Here is a 20787-nt window from a genome sequence, read left to right as displayed (position 1 = left end):
GATAAAATGGGGTTGCTGGAGAGTGACGTGACGCCGTATGTGGGCATGGTACTGGCCACAACTGCGAAGGTGGGATTAATCATAATCAGCAAAAGTGCTATGGCCAGTGGGATGAGTAATTTCACATTCACCGCCTATTCCAATGCTCTTGCAGCCCTTCTTCTTCTCCCTACAGGTCTTTTTATTCACAGGTACTAATCAATCTTTTATGCTGTTCCAAGACATTTTTTCCCCTTTATGATTTATATGTACGTTGATTTTGCAGGTCACCCAATCGGCCTCCGCTCACCTTGTATTTGCTTTGTGGATTTTTTTTGTTAGGGATTCTGGGGTATGTGCGTTAATTTTCAATTTTGGAATTCTATTTGGCCAAGTGAGGTATATAATGAATGTTGATAAGTCATACACAGCTCTTGAAGTAAATTCAAGGGAAAATGATTATTTTAATGGAATTATTAGTACCGTAAAACAAACAAGTAGCTCTTGAACTCGGCTCGATTTGACTGGTTACCAAAGCTAAACGTTCTCGAATGAACGTGAGTTTGTTCGCTAAGGTTAGACAATTTGTATATTTAATATATATATCTTTATAAATATTATATTTATTTCTAATTTTTTATATAAACTTATTAATAAAAATTATAATCATTATTAATTGAACTTAAATTTAAAATAAAATAAAAAATAATTTTAATGAGAAACAAGAACAAAAAAATTACTAAATGAATCGAGTTCAAACAAAAATTTCAACTTGTATATTTAAAGGACATGAGTCGAGCTCAAGTCCTTGAAAAACCGACTTTAAACATGTAAAGGTCGGCTCATTTTGGCGTATTTACAGCTCTATTTGTATGTAAAGAGATATTTTAGTTTTGATTTTACTAGTCAGAATGTAATATATACATATATATTTTTCCTGAAGTTCCTACATTATATATATAAGTTGTTCTCCTCTTGGCTCCTTGCCTCCTTGTGATATAAAGAATCTGCACTTAATCAATCTCCTCTCTTGTTAGGTGCTTGGCTCAGCTGTTGGGCTATACTGGAATTAACTTAACGTCTTCTGCATATGCTTCAGCAATGCTCAATCTCATTCCAGGATTTACCTTCATTCTTGCCATCATATTCAGGTTCTTATATTTCTCTATGGTGCTTTGCTTACAGAAGATTTTTTTGGTACTTTTATTTGCTTTTCCCTCCATTAGTATTTATGTTTATGCATGCATGACACGCCATGTTTTGTGATATTTTTGTTGGTATATAATGAATGTTGATAAGTCATACACAGCTGAACTACTATTGTTAGTATGTAAGGTCCATCTTTCTCTCTCTCTTCTTCTTCTTCCTTTTTTTCTTTTTCACCAGGGGCATCTGTGGAAATTTATCTGATGATATGCTGCAAAATGTATACTTACATATGTTATGACTAATAGCATTCAGTCTGTACTGGGATAGAGTTGGATACAGTTTCCAATGACAATCTATTCATGTTATTGTAATTTTGGTTCACGATGGTATACAAAATTATCTAATCTTAGGGTTAACAATACTTTGAATGTGTAGTTTTAGTTCCCTGTGATTAGAATGTTAGTGTTATTATAAATATCAATTGTAACTGCTCACATATAAATTGGTATTACTTTAGGCTGGAACAGCTTGCTTGTAGAAGTTCAAGTTTTCTTGCAAAGGCAATCGGAACTGTAGTGTCAATTGCTGGTGCCTTTATTGTAACACTATACAGAGGCCCTCAAATTCTTAACTCATCATTAAATATTGTAAATGAGCATGCTGATATACCACAATTGAACTGGATATTGGGGGGATTATTCCTAGCAGCAGATTGTGGAGCCTCTGCAGGATTTATAATTGTACAGGTACACGTCTTTATGAAATATCTGAAGCGGAGATGAAAAAAGAAAGAAAGGACAGATTATAGCTTGTGGAAAAGACACCTATGGAGTATATCATGATTTTAAATTAATCATTATACAAATGATTGCATATGTATATCTCTTGGCAGGCGTTTATTCTCAAGAAATATCCAGCTGAATTGATTATGGTATTCTTTTACTGCTTCTTTGCTGGCATCCTATCTGCAGCAGTCTCTCTGATTGTTGGTGGAGACCCGAGTGCTTGGGCATTGCAGCCAAATGTCCGACTGATCGCTGTTCTATATTCGGTAGGTGACAGACAGACTTGCTGTTTTGTAATGGAGAGAACAATTGTGTAATACGATTGAACAGATTTCTGATTCCTGTATTTGCAGTACGATGATCACCAGTATCTTCCATGTTACTAAAATTGAGCAGTTCCCTATGGTGATCAAATTTTGAAAGGGTTCATTCTGATGATGGATGCACTCACTCTTAGTTTTGAAGGAAATACTGTTTCTGTTTTTATGTTTGATTATTAACACTTGTTTCTCCAGGGGGTTTTTGGTTCTGCATTCCAGGTGGGAATTACATCATGGTGTTTGCATAAAAGAGGTCCTCTTTTTGTTGCAATGTTTTATCCACTGAGCATTGTGATTGCAACTGCCTTTGATACTATTTTGTTTGGTGAGGTTTTCTATCTTGGCAGGTACACACTGTTTTTGCATTCAAATATCATATCATTACTTATGTTTCTTCTTTCTATGCATTTTTTCTTCTCATCGGTCTTGTCTGTGTAATTCATCATATAACATTTTACAGTTTGGTGGGCTCCATCATCATTGTTGTTGGATTCTACTCAGTTATGTGGGGGAAAGCAAAAGAGAATACTACTGAGAAAACAGAGGCAGGAACTTCTGCTCCAACTAGTGAAAAAACTCCACTGCTACCAATTCAGGATGGGCAGGCAGAAATTTAATTCCTCACGACTGAGCACAATGTTCTTCAGTTTCGTAGAGACAAAAAGGTTTGCAATCTCCTATTAGACTGAATTACTGCAATCAAGAATCATTTTGCATCACATTTTATAGACTAACGCAAAAACCTCTGTAGCAGCTACCTAGGTAACAATAGAAAAAAATTGACATAACGCAAAAACCTCTGTAGCAGCTACCTAGGTAACAATAGAAAAAAATTGACATCACACTCTTAGATCATGTATAGATCTTAAAAGGGAAACTACTCTGTTCTTGTTGTTAGTTCAGTTGATGTAAGAATCCTTACCTTACGACCATTGCATACTTCATCAGATTTTGAGGACACTCCAAGGGTTAAAGCTAGATTCTTATAGAGACTGTTTCTCACCTTTCTAGCACCTCTTCCAGCTACATCATTTCTGCCCTTTCTTGTAAAGGCCAACAATTCCGAGCCACAGGCAGCTTGGTCTGAAACACCGACCTCTCTGTATGGGAGGAGGCACTTTTGACAGTGTCTTGGTAGCCTTCCACATAAATGAGTGCATGGTAGACTTTTTTCTTCGTCAAAGTTAGTCTCCGCTTCCTCTCTCTCTCTCTCTTACGGCCTAATGCACGCTCATCTTATCTGAAAGAACAACATTTCTCTTAGATGCTATGCTTGAATCCATATTTAATTAGGTTACACTTGTTTTTATATGTTATTTTTAATTTTTTTTCTGTGTAGCCAAGTCTCAGGTCGTAGAGCGGAAGGAGTCAAATGGCGTTAACCAGCAAGAGTCTATCCAAACATGGAGGCCATTACCATTTTGAATATTTTTTCCAGAGTTGGGGTGCAAACATCTGTAAAACCGTCTTATCCATTAGGGTGTGGTAATTTAAGAACTTCATTTACCTAGTAACTTAATTGACATTCTTCTCGTATATGATGCATTCTATGTTGCATTACCTGTGCTTTACATATATATCACCACTATACAATGTGGATAAAGATTGTTGGGGGTGAAAGCTATATATAAGAATGAAAGTTTCTGTTATATTGATGTTACCAACCATTTCTTTCCACATTTATCTTTTAGAGTTTTTACTAAATTGAAGAAAATGTTAAGAGGTTATCAATTCCTGCAATTTACTCAATCAAATGCTGGAAGGAATCCAGATAAATGGTGATTGTATTATTATAATTCTTTTGGTCACCAAATTGCTTAGTCTACTTGCTCTGCAATATGGGTTGTGTGGTTTTCTTGTCGTCTAGCTCTGGGCTTTAGAAAATGATAACAGAGTCATAAACTTGATGACTAGTTTTCCTGTGCGCTGCTATTGATGAGTAACTGATAAGCAGGTTCGGATATGAGTGCTTGCAGATCATTCATTGAAGTTAAAATTGCAGTGCACTGTCTGTCTGTCTGTTTGGTGAAATTTAGACAATGATGTGGGAGCCTTTCATTTAATTTAGACATACAATGACAAGAATCCACGCGGACTAACCGCCAAAGACGTGAGCATTGCTCTGACAAGAACTTTAATTCTGCTGATGCAAATAATAAGTATTTTATAGCAGAGTAAGAAGAATAGACAAATATTAATCACTAAAGTCCACTTTATTTGATTATACTAATTACATAATTATGGAGTCTGGAAGAGTCCTTTAATTGGAAGTTGGAAGTTTTGTGAGGATTACGTAATTACGAGGGGGTCCATAAATTATTAACTATTGACTCTCAGTAGGCCCTCAATCAATATCAAGCACGAAGCCAAAACCCCAGGTAACAGTTAGTATTAGTATATATATTAGTATATATATATATAATATACATATATTTATTCTACCTGCCGAGAGCTCATTCATATGATCGAAATTTGAAATTCACAAGGCACACAGACAGATATTTCAGGAACAGCACTATTTTTAGGAAACAATTAAGTATGATATGTATATAGAAAGTAAAATAAATACTATTAAAAGGGCTTATCCAAGTATGCATGGGGCACCACTCGAGTTGCTTGTTCCCCTTCTTAGTTCTTAAGTAGCTTCACAGCTCCATGAAAGGGTACTCATCAATTTTCCCCCTTTTTCTAAATATGCAAGCGAATTGCAGCTTCCCAAATCCCAATATAAAGGAAGGTATCATTAATAAACAGATCAAGCTAAGAAGAGAAAGAGATAGAGCTAGTAATTAAGAAGATGACGACGGAGATTAGTTGTGGCACTAAGGAGGCGTTGAGAGAGATGCTCCGTCCATGCATATCCATGGTGTTGGTGGAAGGATGTATTATAGGATTGACTATATTGGCGAGCACAGCCATGGCCAAAGGGATGAGCCCTTACGTTTTTGTTGTTTATACCAATGCTCTTGGATCAATACTTTTACTCCCATTTACCTTCTTCCATGATAGGAGTAGGTAATTAAGTAATTAAGTGATGAGATGATCACTTCATTCACTTCATCATTACAGATGAAACTTTACTGCACTTATCCACTTGACTGATTCATAGTGCAGATAGAACACTACTAACTGAATTAATTTGTTAAAGACCTGCAAGCACAACTAGCATGAGAAGTTATTTAGTTTTATCTAATCGTTTCTGTACATTTCAGAAATGGAGAGCCACTCTTGACTTTCCCACTTTTTATTCGACTCTTCGTCCTTGGTTTCATAGGGTTAGTTCTCTTTCTCTCTCTCTCTCTCTCTCTCTCTCTCTCTCTCTCTCTTTTATATATATATGTATATAAGAAGATGCAATTGATTAATTTGCAGGGTGACCATTGCACAAAATCTGGCATTTGTTGGGCTAAGTTACAGTTCTCCCATAGTGGCATGCGGCATGGCTAATCAGATGCCGGCTTTCTCTTTCCTTCTGGGACTCCTCCTCAGGTTGTTATATTAATTATTGTTTCGTACTATGAATCTCAAATTTTTTACTAGTTAAACACAGATTTTATTTTCTGTAAAGCTTCCCACTTGACTCTTAACTCGTAATTTTTTAAATAATAAAGCAAAGGTAGATATCATGTGGTAGGCATGGCAAATCATTCAGAGGAACGAGAATAAACTTTATATTAAGTAATACTTAAAATTAAACACAAGGATGTATAATCAGTTGAGGAATCATTAATGATTGCAGTAGTGTTCTACATGTGGCCACCCTAGCTAACTAATTAATCCAGAAAAATTAATGGGTATCTAGATGAATCTTTGGTAGGACCTGCTGCTTCTGTAACTAGTGGTTCATACGTTAGATCAGGTCCCATCATCGATAATATCTACTGACTTCTCCCTCATTTTATTTTTATGTTTATTTTGTTTTTTCTCTCTCTGTATTATTATCTCCATTATGTTGAACAAGAAACACACCTTGCTGGTTTCAGGACAACAAAATTTGACTGTAAGAGCTCAGGCAGCCGAGCTAGATTGATTGGGACCCTAATATCTTTCAGTGGAGCTGTCTCCCTCACTCTCTACAAGGGCCCTACAGTCAGAAATCAGTCGTCGTCTCCCTCGCTGGCTTTTCGGGCTGCGCCGAGGCTGTTGGTTTTCACTTCAACGCATGAAAATTGGGTTCTTGGCTGTATTTTATTCGCAGCTGCTTCTTTCACTCTGGCCATCTGGAATGTTGTCCAGGTACCATACACATAAATATATCCTTATTTAATTTGTGCTTATAACTGCATGTGTGTGTTGAAATTGATTTGTTTTTATTGTCAATTATTCGATTTGGAGTCAGGTGGGGACTCTCAAAATGTGTTCAAAAGTGATGAAGATAATCTCTCTTTATAGCTTGTTTGGAACCCTACAATCAGCTGCACTTGCTATGTTCTTAGAGAGAGATCCCAATGCGTGGAGACTGGACTTCAACTTTGAGCTCCTGATTATCATTCTAACTGTAAGATTATAATTATTAGTTAGTAAAAGTTGAAAAATAACTGGAAGAAGTTACATGCATGCGTTCGAGTTAATGAATAACTGATAATTATGAAACCAATTAATTACAGGCAGTCTTCAGCAGCCTGATTCGAATCCATGTTCAGATGTGGTGTACTAGGATACGAGGCCCTAATTTTGTCCCCATTTTCAAGCCTTTTGGCATTCCTTATGCCAGCGCCTTTGGCAGTTTTTTCTTTGCTGACACTTTCCATTACGGGAGGTAATTTTATTGATCATTCATCTTTCTGCACTTTTATTTGGAAGTTTTGTCAGTGATATAATAGTACTCCAACTAGTCATGCATGTAACTGATTTGACATCTATATGTGTATGTAATTATTGTAGCATGATGGGGGCATTAATTTGTGGGGTGGGGTATTACACGGTGCTGTGGGGCCAATTCAAAGATGAAGAGACTAGTATGATTGATAATAATTACAAGGGCAAGATTTCTTCCATGGATGATGACAAAGTCCCTCTATTGCAAGATCAAGAATCTCAAGTTTGATGACAGACGTACGTACTCAGAAGACTTTGAAGAAAGTGTACATCAGCTGCCCTGCAGTTAAAAGAGGATTCTTGATCGTCTTGTATTTATTTGGTTTTGGCTGTGGTTGTGGTTGTGGTTTCATTTTTTTCTTTTTTTTTTTTTTTTTTTTTTTATATAAGAACCTGAACATAATTGGTTGTATATCCCAGGATTTGGAAGGGTTTAATTTTTAGGACCCTCCATCCACACGCACATATATATATATATATATAATTTGTGAGAAAAGTCTCTCAGATTTCGTCCATTATATTGGATAATTGTTTTCGTTGACTATTACAAAGCGTGTGTTTGTTTGAGAGTTTGGATTTTGAGTTGTAATTTGAATAGTAAAAGTTTTGAATTTGAATAGTTGTATAACGCGATATAAATAGGTATTGATGTGATGTTTTGAATGTAAAATTAATTTTTAGTATAATATAAAAAATTTAATGTGATGTTTTGAATGTAATTAATTTTTAATATAATATAAAAAATAAAAAATAGGTGTTTAATTTGATGTTTTTTGGGAAAAAAAAATGAATAAATGTAAATCCAATCTAATTTCCCAGACAAACACAAGTGTATTGTTGTTTTATGGGTCGACTTATCTGTATTTTGGTTTAAAGGTGCCTTTTAGAGAAGAAAAGAAGATTAAAACAAATTAAATATTGGTGTATATATATTACACAACCCTAGCTAGCTAGCTAGGATCAGGAATCCTGGATGAAGAACTGACTAGTGGACCAGTACTCACTTGCCTAGTTGCCTGCAGGTCTGTCATATTAACAGCACAGCACAGCTCAGCTCGGTAACTATGTAGTCTTGGATCGATACAACACGCTAGCTAGCTAGCCAGGTGCTTCCAATAAGTAATAAGTAACCATACACTACCAGAAATTCTTTAAATACGTTCAGAAAATTTGCATCGAAATTTAAAAAGATTTTGAGGCAAATTAATTTTGGCTTCGAATTTTGTTTCGGAATTACATCCAAAGAGAAAAATTCGTTGCCATTTTTATTGCTTCGAAATTTCCAAAGCTATTTTGTAAAGCTTCAGAATTTTCGAAGCATCGGTTGGTTTAATAGTCTCCGAACGAACTTCCGAAGCAATTTTCGATACTATTAAGCCTACACGCAGTAATATATTAAATTTTAAATATATTTATATTTTAATTTACTTCAGAATTTTCGAATTACTTCAAATATTCTTATATTTTTTTTAAAAAAATAAATATATAATTATACTATGTACATTCCTCCGCCGCCGGAGAATGAAATGAAGGAGGAAGCGGAAGCTCCGTCGCCCGCCGCCCCCGCCCCCGCCGGAGAAGAGGAGGGCTGCCGCCACCAGAGAAGACGAAGAAGAAAGAAGAGAAGGAAGCTCGGCCCTCCCTCGCCGCCGTCGGAGAAGAAAACGAAGGACGAGGAGTACGCACGAGACAACTTCTCCGCCTGCCTAATTTATTAATTACTTGACTTGTTGCAGCAGCAGCAAGCAAGTCAAGTGTACCACCACATACATCACATATATAATAATAATAGTAATACTTATTATTATAGCATTACACACATGACACACACACACATATATATATATAATTATGGGTTTTTGAGAAGATAAGCATCCAAACCCTGGAAAACCATGCGCATATAATCCTTCAAGAAATCTGGATCCGGGACTCCATTTGCCTTTTGGATTTCAGCTAAATATTTCACTACAGCTCCAATATCTCCATCTGCATCTGCATCTGCTGCTGCAGCCGAGGAGGAGGAGGAGGATGATGGGCAGATGACAGAGACTGTGGCCTTGAAAGTGTTGTACCTGCTCATGATTTCCCCTTCCATAAAACTATAGTACAACGTTCTCCTCCCTTCATCCACAAAATCAATTCTCTCCTTTGTAGCTGAGATTACCGACTTCAGTTCTGCATTACATACATACATATAATAATGATAATGATAATGATAATCGATGGAAGAAATGAATGAATTGGGTGGTGCAGGTGCAGGTGCAGGTGCAGGTATGTTAATGGATGTATGGAAGTGCCTGGTTTGAAGGTAGACAAGTAGATGGTTCCAGCAGAAGTTCCATCGCCTTGAAGAACCTGAACGCCTTCGTAGATAGACACGGCCTTGGGATACACTCTCGCGAAATCCTTCACGCTGCACCATACCCTATCTGCACTCGATTTCATCTCTATTTCCAGTTCAAACTTGTACGTCCTCCTCATCATTTACCTCTATATAGTATTATTTATTCTCTGGGTGCGTAAGATCGATCGAGATAAATATAAACTAGTTAATGATATCATATAGAGTAGAGAGAGAGAGAGAGAGAGAGAGAGAGAGTAATGGCTGGAAAAGCCAGAACGTAGCTGCATGCATGCATGCATACATACATACATAGATAGAGTAGACAGACTCAATCAATATGCAGTAAAGCATATACAGCTAGCTAGGTTACCATGCCAATTAAGTTCATTTATTCCTTCTTTTGACTATAATATTACTCCAGTACTAGTAGTATTATATTTTATCGTGGCGATGCATGCACATTTTATATTTCATCCTTAGCCATTAGCTAAGCTACCTTTCAACTAATAATAATAAATACATTGAGATTGGGCTACAGATGTCGAGCATTTAATCTATCTATTCATTCATTATTTCATTAACTAGTTATATATGTACCGTCAATATAGTTTTATTAAATACTAGTATTTAATTTGATTAAAATTACTTTGTAATATGCTACAAAATTTTACAATCTATTTTTCTGTTTGTTTTCTTTTTTTAAAGTCCTTCTTTAAGATATATACTCTAATAACTCGGTACTAGAGACTTGAGATAAAAATTGGAATAATATTTTCTATTTTTTAATTCTTGTACATATACTGAATGTACAAAGCGACTTTATGAAGAGTGCCTAAAAGCGCGTTTCAGAGGTGTGGAACGGCATTTACTTTTTTATTGTTATTTATTTTTAATTTTTTGAGATTGAGAAAATTTGGGCAAAAAAGGGGGTTTCGAGTTCAAATCGTTCCGGCGAAGATGGACGCGCAGGGTCAGGGGGAAGGTTTTGCAATTGGATGCTTACTTTCGATCAAAACCACCCTCGGGGAGGAATTCCAAGCCCAAGTCATCGCCTTCGACCGCCCGTCCAACCTTCTCATCCTTCATATCCTTGAATTTTGGTTGCGGTTTAATTTGGTTTGTTGCGAGTCGTACGAATGCGTGAACGTACAAGGACTTGCGATTATTCTGTGTTTGTAGGATTGAATGTTCTGTTTTTAATTCCTTAACTTGGTTTTGGAAATTACAAGATGGAGTGATATCAGGGGCAGGGTCGAAGAGGAATATAAGACTACTCAAGGCTAACTGCATCAAAGAGTTCAACTATTTGGGTCAAGGTGAAGATCCCCTTGACATCAAAAAGTGTTTCCTGGATCTCAACACTCTTCAATCCAGAGAAGATTCTGCTATTAGGTATTGCCGCAATTCAGAACATTCAATTTGTAAATTTTCATTATATATATGATCATTCCTTCGAACTGTTTATGTTTATGCAATTTTGGGGGTTAGGAATTCGTTTGATGATTTTTTGAATTGTTTTTTACGGGTGGATGGTATTCACAGACAGGCGGAGGCTGAGGCTGAGAGGATTGGTGTGGGTGTTACTCCGGAGGCGCAGAGCATTTTTGATGCTTTGGCTAAAACGTAATGTATCTTTAATGTTTTCTCAGTTCATGATGGTTTAAGTTTTGGAGTATTGCTTTTGTGGTGTGGTATACTTTACTTTTACTTGTTTGATGAAATATAATTTGTTTGATTTATTATCTCCTTTTATATTGTTTCATATTGCCCTGCTTTATGTGATTGCATTTTCATGTCCTACTAACAGAAATTATGATTTATGACCAATTCTATGAACAATTGCTGTAATAAACTAGAATCAAATAGAGCTTTAAATATAGATATTTATCCAAATTCATGAAAGTAAAGTGGTTGTTATTCAGTCCTACATCAAATATGGGTGTTTATTAATTGAATAATATACCACCATGTCTTTGCAGCATGTTAGACTCCATTGCCCTTACTCTAGTCCGCTTTGTTTCCTTTCAAAATATGTCTTCTTCAGAAAAAAAACAGAATATGATTGTATTACATCTTTTCATATTTTTAAATTGGAATGGACTATATTTAGTGCTGTGAATGCATATTTTTACTCCCACACCAAATATATATACTTTCTAGGTTCCATATCTATGTGAGTTCTACCTAGAAAGCAATATGCAATGCTTGACTTGTTACTTTTAAGTATTTGGTCATAATGATGATTTACTGTTCTGGTAGAATGGAAGCTTCATTTAATTTTTCTTGGACTTCTTGGCAGAAGTTTGAGTCATTTAATTCCCCTTTAATCTGTGAATGTAGGGTTGCTTCTATCAGGTAAATTTGCTTGTGCCTTAATATGTATAAACACTATCTATTGCAATATGTGTCACGGGAGTCTGAATTGGCATCGAAGTGGCATAATGAGAATGGTTAATTGATTAAAGCTACCTTCTTTAGTTAATTAGATTGTTATTCAAATTATCTCATGGCTACATATTTGAAGGTGGATCACTGAATGCTCAAATTTGATGAACCTCCTCGTTTTTTCTGCTTATCTCTGTCTGTTTTTTAAGGATGGTATGAATTATACTAATAGACTGTCTGGGGTTGATGAGAAAAGTTATTGGATGCCATAGTTATTTTTCCACTTATGCCAGGACAATTATAGTTGACAAACTGATTGTCTCTAGTGTGTACCTCTCTATACGAATATATATATATATATATATCATCTTAAATGATTTTCTAGCATTCTGCATTCTGGTTTTTGACAGCTTTACATCTTAAAACGATTCAGCATATTTATCAATTTGGCTCCTTTATTTGAATAAATCAAATGAGACATTCAATCCCAAACTCAATGTTTTCCCGTATCCATTCCCTTCACATTTTTGGCCCCTTTATGACAGTTCTGTCTATAATGCCGAGGCACTGTATGATGTATTGATGCTATTGGTAACATACCCAGGCATCCAGTTCGCTGGGACAAATCTACCATTGTCGTGATGAATGAGGTTCATGTTAGCAGCCCGTACCTCCCTGAGTCAGTTGTGGGTGGAACTTCTGCTGCGAATGAACGTGTGCGTAAAGTGGTAAGATACTGATATATTGAGCATGCTGCAGCTTTTCCCTCTTTTTATTTTATTTTATATTTACCCCATGTGTTTCTGTTTAGCTCGAATTGGAGAGGAAGAGGCTGCAATCCCGGAATGTTGGTCAGTAATGCCTCGCACTTTTCTTCTTACAGGAAAATCTACTCTTCTTAGAACCCTGATAGTGGTGAGAAGAGTTCTAAACTGGCTTTAAAATTTGGAGAAAACCAGCCTCAGTGGAACAGCATATGTTCCATGCAATTAAATTGTTGGCAAGTTTTCACTTGTATTTTGGGTATTTAGTATTGACTTTGAGTTTGAACTAGTTAGGCGTGTCAAGTAATAAATTATTGCTCATGCTGCCGTCCGAATTTTTTTACTAGGTAAACTTTTTTTTTTTAGTACCGACTCTTTTTAGTTCGGTAATTAGAATTTGTATATAAATAGTCCTGCAGGTGGAAATTCTCGGATGCTTGATATGGGTCGAGCAGCTATTCATGATGTTGGGCCCGAGGTGCCCAAGTGCCGAATTAGAACTCTTGGATTGTGGGCCCGCCGAAACTATTTGAGAGCTTAATAGGCTCAAACATAATAGACCTCGTTTCTAGTCCTACCCAGACTGTGAAACAAATGGGCCTTAAGTTCTGGGCAGTGTCAAGTTTGATAGGCCTAGTTTGAGTTGGACAAATGGCCCATTCGTACTTGACCGACCTGTACGGGATACGTTATGAGTTATGGGCCATCCAACTTGAATGGCCTTCCATACTAACTTGTGAAATCAAGATGGGCCTTAACATTTGTGCCTACCTAAGTTGGATGGTTTTGTATCTCAGCTGGCCGAGTATGGATGGCCTTTAGGCTTTAGTTCTAGGTTGTCAACGAGTGCGTAGGCCTTTAGTATCGATTGGGTTAGTATAATGCTGATGGACCTTAAATTATTGTCAGCCCAATGAGATGGGCCTCAATTACGTTCACTTATGTATATCTGCTTAAATTAATGGGCATTGTGTGGGTCGGCCTAAATTGTTAACCGAATGGGGCTTGACTTTTCAGTTAGTCCGGATGTAATGGGCCTTTTGACGTTCCAATCCAAATGTGGTTCTAAACAGTCTTTAATTATTTTCAGCCCAATGAGATGGGCCTGAATCACGTTCACTTTTATGGGCTTGTTGAAATTAATGGGCCTTGTGCTGGTCGACCCAAATTGTTAACCGAATAGGGGTTGAGTTTTCAGTTAGTCCGATGTAATGGGCCTATTACAGGTTCAGCCCATTTGGATGGTAATATTCAGGGCCGGCCCCAACCGTTTTTTTTTTTTTTTATGTATTGACCTTAATTATCAGTCTTATAGGCCCAATTGGCCCGTGTTTTTTTACTCGCATTTACCTCATGGGCTCGCCTCGGTATCGGGCCCATCAGTCTCATGCTTCTTACCATGCTTGGGCCTTTCAATAACTTTTAACTTAGTGACTAGCCCCAACACATTACATTGGGCCTCTTGTCCACCAATGGGTACATGCAAATGGGGTCAAGTAAGCCTCTAATTTTATCGCGGACTTGCACCTGCGGAGGAGCATGTAATATAATTAAACCCATTCACATTCACAGACGTGTAATTCGATTGCGTGCAGACATATGCATCAGTTCTGTTTTGTCGTTACAGCAAACAGACAATTTTCCCCAAGACAGGAGGTCAAAATCATACACCCATAGTGGAGGATGAGCTGATTGGAAAAGGTAAAATTACCTGGCTTTGGCCAACAGCCACTTGCAGGAAAATGACACGAGGGAATTGGGCACACCAGTTCTTGTTGATGCAAGTAAACTTTGATCCCAGTTATCGCACTTTACTGTCTGCAAATCTTGAGGCAGCATTGCAAGTTCCCACTAAGTTATCCTCATATTTTGGGAGGCAGGAAAACACAACTCGAACCATTTGTTGCCTCGCCATTGGTTTGTTCCATACATATGCTCCCGCCTAACCAATAATTTCTATTAACGTTTGCATGGGATTGCAAAATCACCATCATAGAGGGTAAAGTGAACAAAAAGTGAATCCTCTTTGATCATATCCATGCTTTTTTTTTTCTCCGTGCAAATTGTAGGAAAAGTGTAATTGTATGTGGGTGTCAAAGAGGTGGATAATTCAGTGTCGTGAGTGGTGAAAGGGAGTAACGTGTTGAAAAGGGTTGTCCAATTGTCCCATACTCACTCCAACCCCTGCACGTCCTTGCAGATGCTCAGAAATGAATTGTACGGATTGATCATGAACCCAAGTCCAAACCCTGCAATTTCAATAGTAACAAAAAGTAAAATTCTTATACTGTTGATGATAAGTTCGACCACTTTACCAATAGCTGGTTTGGTTTCTTTTAATAAAATATTATATTTACCATATAGAATTATTAATTTAGTGAGCATCATCAGAATTGAAAACTTGGCACTCACAATCTTTAAGCATCTTTTTTCTCGAGCTGATCACCTCGAAGTTGACCACTGCACACTGATTACAAAGCTTGCTAAGTCACACATATAAATTATATAAATCAGAAGATAAATCATTTCTTGGTCAAAAGGAAGAATTCAAGAACACTATTGCCATAAGCTGATCATTAAAAGTGACGTATTTCCTTTAGATTAATATTATTTGTTTCTTTATTTATTATTATGTTTCTAATAAATATGCACCATTCCTCTTTTATTAAGCCTAGCCCCAGCCCACATGATTAAAGATATTTCTTTTTAGATACCTATAAACATATATATATATATATATATTAATTACTTTACCAAAGGAAGCTTTTCGAATTCTACAATATAATTGAACGCACCTATAATCCCAATTCACCATTAAAATTAGCTACCCCTAAATAAAGAAATCCTACACTGGCTATCTACTGCACATCTATGTGACATCAAACTTCTTGTCCACTTCTTCGTTCATATGTTATGTCCTCACAATCTTAACAAACACACGATACATTAATCTTCATTCCCTTGGACATTCTTCAAGGTACAATGAACTAATAATGTTCATGTTTCCTACTATAGAGGAAAACATAAAAAAGAATGTAAAGAAAGCTACTTTGAAAGCAGTCTTTGGTAGTAGTTGCACATTAAACTAGCTCAACCCCCAACAATCTTCATTTTTTAGGTTCAGGGGTATAAACCATGAATCAGAATGTTTTTTCAAATCCCACAAAGATACAAGCAAGTCACAACAAATAAATGTTGCCCCCACACACATATGGTTCAAAGCCATATTGGATATTGAGAATTTTCCCACAATTTAAAAATCTGTCCCAACAGTAGAAAACTGAGGCTCTCAACATTTAATAGTAATTGGCTGGACATAAGGTGTTGACAAGGATTACATTTAATAAAATGGTTGCTGTCCCCAACTTTAGTTTGGCCATGTTTGAATAGGAAATAGTCCTATTCATCATTTAATGCTTTTGGAAGTAAGATCCCCAACATATCACATGGCTTACATACACAAACATTTAATTGTTAGATGTTTAGGCATGTGAGCAGCCTCATATTATATATATAGACGCACATAATTGAACATCTCTCCAAACAAAGCTAGCTAGGGTTTTCGAGGAAAATCTGAATTACGAAAGTCAAAGATCTTCCTTATGATTTAAGACATTACACTAGACTGTAATAAACAAATATAGAGAAATCTATGCGCATAACCCATGTGGTAAAACGATCAACTTATTGCAGCAGCAATGTTTGAAACTTCTCTTGTCTTTTGGAGAGATAAAAAAGAGTTTATAAGCTAAGAATAAATGAGCATAATATATGACAATGATAATATAAGGATCTTTAGTTATTTTAATAATTATTCCACATCACTTCCCACACGCTGCACCTAAAAAGGAGTTTTAAAGGAGCATGTTAATAAAGTAAAGCTTCTTGATTATTCTTAATATTCTACTGGGGCATCTTCACAGAAATCTAATACAAGTGTTAATATATCCCTCTATTGGGTTTGTGACAGATCCTACTTTAGTGGTTAAAACAGGTTTAGTCTTGCAGCAAGTGTAGGATAACCTTTCTTTGTGTTACAGTAGTCGTTCAAACAATGTGGCTTTTATATTGCATGCAGTTTTGCACAGCACGGATTTTAACTGCCAATTCAAGGGCCTAAGTACACACTTACTCCAAAACTGATGGCATAAACACTTTATTTAAAATCCATATTTTTATTTTATTTTATTTTATTTTTATGACAAATGATATTTCCAAACAAAGGAAGAGGTCCTGCCTTTATCTAAGAACTCTTTGATGTTCAAAGGTAGGGATTCATCTAAAACCAACACTTGTTAGAGAAGCCAGCAAAGCAAAAAATAGGGACCATAAATTATTTGGCCAGTTACGAATAATTATGAAAGTGACTCAATTCTAGAATTGTTAAGGCTCTTCTAACCTGTCAAAAAAATTTGCGTCTATCCTTTTTGCACCATTTTCAATGGCTACAGAAGTATTTATCATAAGAGGTAAGTGGTCTCAATCACATTTTAGAGCATAAAGGCTAAAGCTAAGTTTCGATCGATTTCTTAGGGATTTTTTTTAGTTATAATACTCACATTCAAGATTGAAGAAAAATAATTGTTGAGAGTAACCAAGAAAGATACTGAGCTCATTAAAAGTTAAATAATAATAATAATAATTCAAGAATAGTCCTGGACATCATTACCGTAGCTAATATAGCCTCTCTTCCCCGCATCCCTTCCGGCAAGACCAGCACCTTTGACGGCCAACCACATGACACTTCACCACAAACTAATTTGGATGCTGCTGCCGGTCCACACAAAAATAAATATTCAATAAAAACGTGAAGCAATAATACCTTTTTATGATAGCATAAATGGTACGATTAATAAATATCAATGATTCATGTTGTCAGGAGCATATCAATAATGCAAAAGAACATCGCAATATGGCATATATAAAAAGTGTCACTTAGTAATAGCAGTTACTGGAGTAAGCAGCTATGCTGATGATATACAATAGCTAAGAGGGGCCATTGAGTTCGTGGTTTCATCTCTTATCTAACCCCCCTTACTAAAACCCATCATCCACCATCTTCTTCTCTCCGACTCGGGCATTCCTAACAGAATAACGGTACAAGAGATATATCTCTTTTTGGAGGAAAATATATTAGACTGGAAAGAGATGGGGAATTGTCAGGCAGTTGACGCTGCGGCCCTAGTGATACAGCATCCATGCGGGAAGCAGGAAAGGATGTACTGGCCTCTCACTGCCAGTGAGGTGATGAAAATGAATCCAGGGCACTATGTTTCTCTCATAATTCCATTACCTGTTTCTGGTGATGGACAAGAGAATCCAGATGACAAAAAGATCATCAGGTTCACCCGTGTTAAGCTACTCCGCCCCACTGATACTCTAGTTCTTGGGCGGGCATATCGGCTTGTCACCACTCAAGGTACAATCCTTGCATATTTCCTCGTTCTGTTTTTCAACTACTTACAGGAAGCTATATTGCAGTGATTTAGTTTTTTAAGTTATGAGGTCTGCACTGCACAGCTGTGTTATTCAATTGGTATAAAGATACTATATGTTGATGACTTAAGTTATTGCTCACAGAGGTGATAAAAGTGCTTAGAGCAAAGAAACATGCTAAATCGAAGAAAACCCAGTCAGAGTCAGGCGAAAATTTACTGATGAGCTCCGAAAAGCATGCCTCCAGCTTGAAGCTTGAAGCAGGAAAGTCCACGTTAGAGAAGAAGCATCCGGTAATTTCTGTCATTAGTGTTCTTAAATTTGCACTCTTTGTTCATCTGATTCTGCAAAATTGAAGGCAAAAGTGCATAAAATAGTCTCTAATATTTTCTGGAAATAATTATGCTATGCCGTTCAGCAACATCGGACCATTTGGAATCTCATATTTCATAAAAAATTCAATAGCAGTAGAGCATGATCATATAACTCAAAACTAACATGAGAAATACCCAATGAGGAATACTGTTTTCACTACTCGGGGCAGTAAATAAGAAAGATAAGATGTATTATGATTCTCGCTTTCATATTGCATAACAGACACTGATATCAGCAGAGAGAAACTGTAGGTAATAGTAATTGTTTTGGACAGTAAGCTCAATAGTGGAATTCAGTACAAATGTGATCAGTCTTTTCATGGACATTTCCCCCGTTCTGGCATTAATTCACCAGCAGAATGTCTAAAACACATAAGATCAATATCGTCCTTTCAAATCATTAAATAATATTCTCATGTTAACATTTTCAGGCCATTAGAACGGAAAGACATCAACCAAGATCAGGACATACAAATCTCGCTGCACAAAGATCCAAATCATGGAGACCGTCTCTACAAAGCATTGCAGAGTCTGGAAGTGGAAGTAGTTAGCAGTAGTAGATGGCCCCTGCAATAAGAGTAATCATAACCATTAAACATCAAACTTGTCCGGTAAAAATTCATCTGTATAGCCAATAGTATAGATTTCAAAACTCGAATCCCTTTCTTGACCAGTACAGTTTTGCTAGTGAATTTTTCTCACCCCAACTCCTTTGTGTTCTCAATTAACCGACCTGCCTTGAGATATAAATGTACACATCATACCGCATAAATATCCTCTGCAAATACATCATTTGTGTGATTTAGCCCTCCAAATTTCCCAGTCTTGATCAACATAATTTTGAGCCCACAATAACGAAGCACGAGCAGCTAATGGTGCTCCAGGAAGATTCTTCTCCTTAAGTGCCACCATCATATCTGTAAAAGGTTCAATCAGCAATGTTCCAGGTCCTCCATACTCTTCATGTAGGAAATCACTGAATATCTAACAAAAGAAGCACAAAACAGAAGTTAAACACAGCAATAAGGTTTAATTGTCCTTCTGTTGAATAAATTCTCAAAGTCCCCAGTGGAATATTTTCTGTTAAGAACAAATAAGAGGCCTAAAGATAGGTTACCCAATATTTTGCGCACTCTTATGACATGAGGCATGGAATACAAAGGTTAACCTAACTGTAATTTAGATCAAGTTAATCTACAAGAAAAAGGCAACAAACAGCTCATGTCATTCTAAGGGCGAGCAATTGAGCATCATTCTAAGTGTGCGGCCTTTTTACCATACCAGAGCAATCTTCACAAGAACATCAATAAAGTAAACTTTAACAAGTTCACAACTATCAAGCATCTAATACATCAGTATTGTATTTTATATCATATTTTTTTAGGAGAAAAACTAGTTACTCTAAACCATCAATGCAATGGTAAATGAAACAGTGATGCAACAATCAAAGGAATGAAAAAAATAAAAGACTAGAGTATGTAGCAAAAAATCAGAGAAAGGAAGATGGAAATTTCAGGGGTAAATAGACAAAAATTTAATGAGTTTCGACTAAACCAACCTAAGCCCCGCATGAAACCCTATCAAATTACTATGACTAGTACACTGTACACCGGCTAAAGTAAATTGCTCAAACAATAAGGATAGTGCTCGAATAGTTTTATAACCAAAACCAGCCCGCAACTTTCATGTGAAAACTAAACAGGCAAAAAGAAAACCAACAGCGTTGACTGCGAAAAGGATTGAAAGCATCAATCCATCAAAGGATTGAACATAATTCACATCTAACGTCACTGTAAATCAAAGAACACAAACGTATAATTAAGAAGAAATCCATCGTAAGTACCTCTGCACAAATATCAACAACCGTCTGAAGATCATTTCCAAATGTGTCCTTTTCCTTTGATAGTCTCTGCAACAATTCCCGTTTAAACTTCCGCGTCTCCTGTAATTTTTCAACACACCGCAACATCACAAATTAACAAAAGATAAAAATAAAAATAAAAAACCGCAGCGTTGTAGAAGGCAACTCGCTTTATCTACTTACAGCAACTGCAAATTCAGGAATAGGGTCGGGATACGCGTACTTCTGAGAAGCGAGTGCTTGCGGTAACCTCAAGAAAGGTTTCGCCACGAAAAAGGACGGAGACTTGCACAGAACATGGGAGACGTTCCGCAAAATACCGCTATCGGCGCTTGGGTTTTTGGCGGGAAACGCCCGTACAGGGAGGATAATGGCCGGATTACTCAAAACCGCCATTTGACGACACCGTCTGTCCGTCGTCTCAGGTCGGCGGCAGCTTCCTTAATGGATCATCTTCTTATTGGGCCAGGTCCAGTTTGGAAAATATAAATTCAGACTGGACAATGCGGGGCTTTTTAGGCCCATTTTTAGATATTGAGCGGACAGCCCTAGGTGGCAGTATCATCGCTCAT

At 36.7% G+C, this 20787-nt stretch overlaps 6 protein-coding genes across 8 annotated transcripts; 4 read left to right on the top strand and 2 right to left on the bottom strand.

Annotated features, from left to right (window-relative positions):
• The first annotated feature begins 6 nt into the window (after window positions 1-6).
• On the top strand, window positions 7-2850 carry LOC127260490 (WAT1-related protein At3g28050-like). The gene is made up of 8 exons (XM_051288220.1): window positions 7-191; window positions 266-331; window positions 1017-1130; window positions 1646-1874; window positions 2021-2179; window positions 2244-2318; window positions 2429-2580; window positions 2694-2850. Exons 1-8 carry the CDS (start codon window positions 7-9, stop codon window positions 2848-2850), a joined length of 1137 nt encoding a protein of 378 aa, XP_051144177.1.
• Window positions 2851-3181: 331 nt separating this feature from the next.
• LOC127261258 (WAT1-related protein At1g70260-like) lies at window positions 3182-7608 on the top strand. 2 transcript variants are annotated; one of them, XM_051289522.1, is made up of 9 exons: window positions 3182-3416; window positions 3573-4896; window positions 4988-5248; window positions 5446-5508; window positions 5606-5722; window positions 6217-6469; window positions 6573-6731; window positions 6841-6992; window positions 7118-7608. In XM_051289522.1, exons 3-9 carry the CDS (start codon window positions 5031-5033, stop codon window positions 7278-7280), a joined length of 1125 nt encoding a protein of 374 aa, XP_051145479.1. In that variant the 5' UTR covers window positions 3182-3416; window positions 3573-4896; window positions 4988-5030; the 3' UTR covers window positions 7281-7608. The 2 variants fall into 2 exon arrangements, with proteins under 2 accessions (XP_051145479.1, XP_051145480.1); XM_051289523.1 differs by having other exon boundaries at window positions 3584-5248; window positions 7118-7607.
• A 1292-nt stretch (window positions 7609-8900) lies between these two features.
• On the bottom strand, window positions 8901-9532 carry LOC127260489 (uncharacterized). Its single transcript, XM_051288219.1, has 2 exons — window positions 9349-9532; window positions 8901-9226 (listed from the first exon to the last, which is right to left on the bottom strand). The coding sequence occupies exons 1-2, from the start codon at window positions 9530-9532 to the stop codon at window positions 8901-8903; spliced, it is 510 nt and encodes a 169-aa protein (XP_051144176.1).
• A 756-nt stretch (window positions 9533-10288) lies between these two features.
• On the top strand, window positions 10289-12875 carry LOC127261289 (uncharacterized). 2 transcript variants are annotated; one of them, XR_007840877.1, is made up of 5 exons: window positions 10289-10480; window positions 10623-10787; window positions 10938-11018; window positions 12326-12508; window positions 12592-12875. XR_007840877.1 is itself a non-coding variant. In XM_051289571.1 (5 exons), exons 1-5 carry the CDS (start codon window positions 10353-10355, stop codon window positions 12637-12639), a joined length of 546 nt encoding a protein of 181 aa, XP_051145528.1. In that variant the 5' UTR covers window positions 10292-10352; the 3' UTR covers window positions 12640-12875. The 2 variants fall into 2 exon arrangements, 1 of the variants encoding a protein (XP_051145528.1); XM_051289571.1 differs by having other exon boundaries at window positions 10292-10480; window positions 12385-12508.
• A 4798-nt stretch (window positions 12876-17673) lies between these two features.
• LOC127260839 (protein PLASTID REDOX INSENSITIVE 2, chloroplastic-like) lies at window positions 17674-20701 on the bottom strand. Its single transcript, XM_051288805.1, has 4 exons — window positions 20399-20701; window positions 20198-20296; window positions 18827-19338; window positions 17674-18324 (listed from the first exon to the last, which is right to left on the bottom strand). The coding sequence occupies exons 1-3, from the start codon at window positions 20609-20611 to the stop codon at window positions 19144-19146; spliced, it is 507 nt and encodes a 168-aa protein (XP_051144762.1). The 5' UTR covers window positions 20612-20701; the 3' UTR covers window positions 17674-18324; window positions 18827-19143.
• Window positions 17693-19141, top strand: LOC127260838 (uncharacterized). The gene is made up of 3 exons (XM_051288804.1): window positions 17693-17963; window positions 18125-18273; window positions 18786-19141. Exons 1-3 carry the CDS (start codon window positions 17693-17695, stop codon window positions 18903-18905), a joined length of 540 nt encoding a protein of 179 aa, XP_051144761.1. The 3' UTR covers window positions 18906-19141.
• Window positions 20702-20787: the final 86 nt, after the last annotated feature.

This window comes from Andrographis paniculata, unplaced genomic scaffold (assembly GCF_009805555.1).
Source record: "Andrographis paniculata isolate CXL003 unplaced genomic scaffold, ASM980555v1 Contig62END, whole genome shotgun sequence".
NCBI lineage: Eukaryota > Viridiplantae > Streptophyta > Magnoliopsida > Lamiales > Acanthaceae > Andrographis > Andrographis paniculata.
The sequence above is the reverse complement of the archived record's forward strand: the minus strand, read 5'-3'. Positions and strand labels throughout refer to the sequence as shown.